Below are 7,012 nucleotides of genomic sequence, written 5' to 3'. Positions count from 1 at the left end.
CTTGCCTTTCACAAATCAACAGGCTGGAAAACTGTATCGGAAGTGCATCTTTATCTTACTTATCTGACCATCATCAATTTGCAGCCGTATATAATGGGCTTTCATATCAATCAAAAGGCGGTATGGAGTACCTCAAGGCTCAGTACGAGGACCGGAGCTTTCGATGCTTTACATGTTGCACATCATCAGGAAACATGGCGTTAGATTTGCTCATGAGACTCGTACGTCTTTGTGGCTGTGATGAAAACACAAGATTACTATTTCTTTTGTCCTGTTGTCCCACACCAACCCCGCACCTAAACCTACCCCTTACAGACAACTTTATGTATTTTTAGATTTACAAAAAAACACCATTTAGTATGTTTTTAAAGCGTTTTAAATGACGGGGACATTGGCAGTGTCCTCATAAACCACCTTCAAATTGTAATATCTCTGTCATACCCATTTTTACCACGTGTGTCCCCATAAACCACAAAAACCAGCAGGCACACACACAGGAAACAACACATCTACACCACATTTTTTTAAAAAGACACTGACACCATCATTTCTGTATTATTTTATACACAGAAACGTCTCATGCTTCACCCTAACTTCTAAAGAACTTTGTCTTTTTTACCTGATAAAATCACTCACCAGAATAATGAGTGATTTTAACCAGTCCGAAATAGGCGGTTATTATTATATTATTATTATTATTATTATTATTTTCTGCCTTTGACTATTACTGACATTCAAACACCAGAACCACACACCAAACCTACAAAACCATACACTTATTCAGCCTTTGATTCAGGTCTGAACACTTTTCGCAAAACACCACACACAGTTCTCTACACAGCGCAAAAAATGTGACAGGAAGTAGCGTTATCGGCGGAAGCGTGTGCTTTCGAGACGCGTTGGTGATATTTTGAACGCCGCGCTTCGTTTAGTTTTTCGTTCAGCGCGTGCCAAAACAAACCAGAACTCGATTTCATGTTTATTTTGTCTGAAACGCAGGCTGGACTCCAGCAGAGGGCGGCATTCGCGAGCAAACCCCGCCCACGGCTCTGACGCGCGAGACCGGGGAAATGCTGTCATTTCCGAGGCGTTTCCGTTACTTAAAACATCTGCGTTAAAATGCGCTGGCGTCACGCAGCAGAGATGAAGTGTGTGCGCGCTTTTAGACGGAGGATCGGTACAGGAGCCTGACAGACAGGAAGCGCTCGACTTCTACTACACCTAGACGCGACAGATCGAAGTATGACCTGCAGTTATCACGTCTTTGCCTGTTGGGTCTGTCTTCTAATAGTGTGTGTGTGTGTGTGTGTGTGTGTGTGTGTGTGTGTGTGTGTGTGTGTGTGAGAGTGTGTGTGGCTATAACTGTGCTTCATGCATATATATGTTTATGATGTATATGTTTATGTATCTTGCCTCTGTGTGTTTGTGTCTTTTGGACCTTTGTTGCCACTAAAGCACTGAGATCATGTGAACTTTGCAGCCTTCATTAAAGCCGCCTAAGCATTAGATAAATATGTAAAATCAATAATCCAAATGTAATTTAAGGTAACTCCATCCTTCTGTAATTTTACTATGTAGAGGATGTCCACTTGTGTGACTATTTGCATATATTTGCACCAGTCCAAAGTTGAACAAGCAGCATGCATTTATACATCGATACAGATGCACTGAACATTGTCCGTCAAGCTCAAATTTGTTGCGTTTCGTTATCAAGCTGCGATTCGCATAAATCTAATCTTTCCTCTGGCCCTCATCACGGTGCTTTGAATTTAAAGTTTGTGTCCCACTTAGTTAATAAGCATCTTTTTTTAGGTTGCTAATAATCGTGACCTGATTTTCATCTGACCCGTTTAGTTTTTTAGTGTGCTGAAATGTCCCGGTCGTTCTGTGTGATTCAGAGGCCTCAGGTATGGCAGGGTTGTTGCGGCTGCTCCTGAGCGTGGCAGAAAAAGCCGCCAATGTGGCACGGGTCTGTCGACAGGAAGCACCGCTTTTTGAACTTTTGGTGCAGGAAAAGACCGGAGCCGACAAAAACAAGAAATTTGTCCAGGACTTTAAGACGCTCGCCGACGTGTTGATCCAGGAAATGATTCGCCATGACGTTTGTGCCCAGGTACTTAAATATACTAAAAAGTCTGTCTCTGTCGCCGACTTGACGGCTAAACGTTTCGTTCTCGCTTCACAGTTTCCGGAATTGAGCGGATTCATTCACGGAGAGGAGTCCAACAAGTTTGAGAATGGACTCGGTGAGTTCCCCTCCGAGGACGGCTTCCGTCCGGCGCGGCGCTCGAAAGGGTTTCAGTATGCAATTGCATTCAAATTTTCACCGCACTTTGACTTTCGACGTCGCTGAAATATGGAAAGCTGTAGGCCGCGCGGCCTTATTAATGCATGGCCCTTTGCATGGCAAATGCTGTTTTGCGATGATCGCGCGGGAAAGTAAAATCAGATCAAATTGTTAACGTTAGCAAACTTAGATCGCTTTATTTAGATCACGTTCTGTCCTTAAGCGGTGGCGTAAGACGCTACGATTTCTCAAAAGAGCCGAGCGTTGTGTTTTAGAGAACGTAGGATGGGCCGAGTACAGAGCCCTGTGGGACTCCCTATCAGGATGCAGGGCACAGAACAGAAATCCTTTGCTACTGCAGACCCTGTTTACGTTCAATTTGAATTAATAGTATTCAGATCAGCTTCTTTCCCATCACCGCAGCTCTTGACGTGTGCAGTTATCAAAGGGCATAAGCATACGCAGTCTAACGAAGCGGAGAGGAAACACAACGAGGACGTTGAAGATGCCGTCGGTTTGGGATCGGGCGGTTTTCGGGGGTCGTTATTTGAATTTGGGGTTATGCAAACAATTTTAAAATCAGATGGGATGAAGCCAGTGGTTAGGTTGTGGCACCTGGTAGGCAAATGGTTGCATGATTATAATAAAACGCCAAGTCGTAGCTCTCATTATGTGTTTTATGATTATATTGGAGGAGGTTGTACTTGGCATGAGATTGAAATGCTCGGTTGTTTTGGGGATGTGCCACAGAGTAATGGTTTTCTTCCACTCTTTGAGTTTGCTGAAATTCGTTCTTCTGACACGTGATTCGTGTAAATCCCAGGAGGATGATGGTTATATGAACGAAGCGTCCTCAGGAAAGATTCGACAGCATGTTCTTTTCGTCTTACCGCTTTAGAGTGCCTAATAAAAAAAAGATGAGTTGCTTTGTGAGCACAATACATTATTGTGTGCGTCCAATTTGTTCAGTCTAGAATTTGTAGGTATGCTTTTGCTTCTCGTATCGTATGTTTATGCATCTCTGGTGGCGTTGAACGCTCTTACTCGTAGCCAGGCAGTGCATTAATCGGATCAATTACACCATTTGACCGTAGCATTTCTTTCAGGAGAGAGCGTTACTGTGACGGTGTGCGCTCAGGAAGAGGACACCACCGCTCTGTTGGCTAAAGTTCTGGATGGCGATCAAAAGGCAGCGTCCCTCCTGACCAAAGTGATCCACCAGGACTTTCAGATTAGAGACGAGACGGCTGAATCCCTGCAGCTGTCGGTCAGCCCAGACCATTTGGCCATCTGGATCGATCCCATCGGTAACCTATATGCTATTTTCTGTCCTTGGATTTTTAAAATTCATTTAGCAGACAAATGCAAATCAAAAGCGTTTTTCGTAGAGCCAGCATTTCACAGTAGCAGGTTTACTGTACGCTGGGTTACTAAACAAATGTGTTCAAACTTTAGATGCATGTGCGCCCTAACCTGAAGTGTTGCATTTTTTTTTGCATTGTTTGCATTCAGCCCTAAGGTAAAATAAAAATGAATAAGCATGTTGGCGTTTGCCATATCGGATAAAAAAACCTGTCATTCACGTCCTACACATCCTGAAATATTTTGCTTGGTTTGATTGTGTTTGATTGCAGATGATTAAAGCTGCAGGGTTAGCATAGTAAAGATTTAACAAACCAAGGGTTAAGGGTAGAGGAGATATTTGCTGATATATCCGAGGTTGCACATAAGAAGTCTACTGATGTCAGTAGTTGCAGAACCAGTTTCACACGAAGATAAAAATAAAAAGGGAGCCGTTGAAACTTAGAACTGGAAAGATTTGTTGTTTCTAGAGCGTGAAGAAACCAAGCAGTCATGTTTAGGGGCTGGGGCCTGCTTCATAAAACAGGTTTACCAAAGAAGCCAGGCTCAGTTCACACAGAGCGGTAACGATGAAGGTAACTGTGAAGATGGCGAGCTTGAGAACTTCAATCGGTAGTTATAGTTATTGTCCTTGGTGTGAACCCGGGCTTTAGTCTGAACCGAATCAACAAGCAGCAAGTGTGAAATAAACCTGGCTGGTTTGGTAAACTTGATTCATGGTGTGTGGATTTTTCAGGTTATTATTTTTTTCTTTGGATAGATGGAACAAGTCAATACATTGAAGGGAAAGAGGAAGAAGAGCCGGACGAAGGCTTTTGTTCATCCGGTCTCCCATGCGCTCTGGTTCTGATCGGGGTTTACTTGCGGTCCACTGGTCAACCGGTCATGGGCGTCATAAACCAGCCGTTCAACCGCAAGGACGCCACGGGGAAAGGGTACGGTTTCATCTGAATGTTCAAACGCTGCTGCACTGTGACCAACAAACGTGTGTTGAGAGTGTATATATATTTATATATGTGTGTGTGTGTGTGTGTGTATATATATGTGTGTTTTATTATCAGTTTTTAGACTATGCATGAAAAAAATCGAACCTTATGTCTGTTTTTGTGGTCCTGCCGCTAACGTAAGTCACTGCGTTTCTTACTGTCCTAATGTTGTGGTGATTGTAGATGGAAAGGCCAGCACCTCTGGGGCGTCTCGTATGGAGACGTGAACGTCTGCTCCTTCACGCACCGCAGGCCGCCGTGTCCGCAGAAGAAAGAAGGCCTGTCTGTGCTGCTGAGCTCCAGCGAGAGGCCGGCGGTGAAGGAGGCCCTGGCAGACATTCCCAGCAGCTCGCTGATGTACGCGTCCGGCGCCGGATACAAGATCCTGTGCGTGATCCAGGGTCTGGTGGACGTGTACGTGCTGTCCGAGGGCAGCACGTTCAAGTGGGACTCGTGCGCTCCTCACGCTCTCCTGCGGGCGCTGGGCGGCGGCGTGTCGGACCTGAGCGGCTGCGTCCGTGCCCACGTCTCTGGAAACCAGGGCCACAGCGCTGAACTCACCTACCATCAACCGCACGAGCAAAGCCAGGGGGTGGACCGATGGGCGAACCGAGGAGGGATAATCGCGTATTTGGACTCCGGCGTAATCGATAAAGTCGTGGCGGCACTCGCTGCGAAGATATGACAACGCAAGAGCTTAGTGTATGCAGGTGTACGCTTGAGTTTTTTTTTTTATGCATAATCTTACGTTGCTTACGATGCAATTTTTATGTTACGATTTAGTGGCGTAATCAAATATTAAGGATGTAGCTTTTTCAGGAATATATATATATCTACGTATCTACAGTGTATATATCAGTAAGTTTTATTTTTGGAAGGAAATGGTTCTATTCTTGAGACAGAAAGGAAAGCCATTCATTCTCATTGTAATGTTGTGTAAATGTTACAAATAATATCACGTTTTACACTTTCTGATGGTCACCTGAAATAAAGGAGAAAAGCACACTGAAACTACTCGGGGTTTCATGGCAGGTTATCATACGCAACACATTCAGGACCTTTTATGGGGATGTTTTTCCACTTGATTCTTCTTTAATCTGCCTCCTTTTCTTTTTTTTTTTTCCTTATATTTTGCTCTAAGAAAATGATCGCGAGTGCCTTTTATGTGCAAAAGCTGTTAAAAAGCTCCTCTTTCATTCCCTCTTAGCTTCACTTCGCTGAACACACACCGGTCATGTGACCCGAGTCAATTTATAGAAAACACCGGATGAGTTTCACATGAACAAAACCTGAAGCCACGCAGGTCTCTAACGCTTGATCTCAGCAGCAATGCCAGGTGACGGAGACCAAAACCAAACCAGCAGAAGATAGATAAATGCTTTCGCTGTCCTACAATATCTGACCTCTAGCTGGGATAATCACACGTTAGTCCGCCACGAACATTTCGTCTGTTCTATGTCTGTCGCCTTTCCACAAACTGAGGCCTTAAAAAGCTCTCCGTCTTTAGCTCTTTGGCCTTCATTTTCTCGTTTTCCACTCCTAACATCCATTTACTTGACATGGAAAATGAACAGAAAAAGTCTGTGGGGCGTGAAAACCACTCTATTTCTTTCTTGCATTGGCACTTATTTCGCTAAAATGTACTTTTCTTTTCTTTGTACCCCGAGGAGAGAACATCACTCGCAATGCATGCGATCAGAAGGTACAGGTTATTTCCAAATCCTTATGGTCGGGAGCAGTCTTTAATCGTTTTTGACTTTTAAATGAAGTCATGGAAAACTGTTGGAAGGACATTTTGAGAGCATTAGCGTAATGTGCTCCTTAAATGTTCTTTAGTTTGTCTTAAATAGTCTTACATTTACCTTCATTAATCCATGAGCTACCATGGACAAGGCAGCATCATATATATATATATATATATATATATATATATATATATATATACACAATAGTATAGCAATAAATCATATGGCTTTCATCAACTATAAGCTAACTTTGGCAAAAACCAATAAATGTTACCATTAAGAAGGTACCTTTTGAGATCTCAATCGGGACAAAATATATAAGTAAACATTTCTAGAGCAGCATTTACTTCGTACTGGAGTTGATATGTCACACCTGTACATGTTGAAGTCAGAAGTCATGTTGAAATCAGCTTTAATATAGGAGTGTTGGGGTGAGAAGCAACAACACACCAAATCACGGAAAGAGTGTCCTGCACATGATCACCGTTATAATGATTGTCTGAGTCTGGAGCGACCGAGTGCACGTTTAGACCGCTCTCTACGACACGCCGCTCTGGGATTCACCTTCATGTAATACCTAAACACATTTGTTTCGATGCAGCACCTCAAGTACAGTGAATGTAACGAATACA

General features: G+C 43.5%; 1 protein-coding gene across 2 annotated transcripts; it reads left to right on the top strand.

The window, feature by feature from the left end:
• Positions 1-1,076: 1,076 nt before the first annotated feature.
• On the top strand, positions 1,077-5,646 carry inpp1 (inositol polyphosphate-1-phosphatase). Of its 2 annotated transcripts, none has more exons than XM_043252160.1 (6): positions 1,077-1,240; positions 1,899-2,113; positions 2,186-2,246; positions 3,394-3,594; positions 4,410-4,584; positions 4,819-5,646. In XM_043252160.1, the coding sequence occupies exons 2-6, from the start codon at positions 1,910-1,912 to the stop codon at positions 5,318-5,320; spliced, it is 1,143 nt and encodes a 380-aa protein (XP_043108095.1). In that variant the 5' UTR covers positions 1,077-1,240; positions 1,899-1,909; the 3' UTR covers positions 5,321-5,646. The 2 variants fall into 2 exon arrangements, with proteins under 2 accessions (XP_043108095.1, XP_043108096.1); XM_043252161.1 differs by having other exon boundaries at positions 1,082-1,240; positions 1,855-2,113.
• The last annotated feature ends 1,366 nt before the right edge of the window (positions 5,647-7,012 follow it).

Source organism: Puntigrus tetrazona, chromosome 11 (genome assembly GCF_018831695.1).
Source record: "Puntigrus tetrazona isolate hp1 chromosome 11, ASM1883169v1, whole genome shotgun sequence".
In the NCBI taxonomy this organism is placed as follows: domain Eukaryota; kingdom Metazoa; phylum Chordata; class Actinopteri; order Cypriniformes; family Cyprinidae; genus Puntigrus; species Puntigrus tetrazona.
Note: the sequence above shows the minus strand (reverse complement) of the source record. Positions and strands in the feature narration are given on the sequence as shown.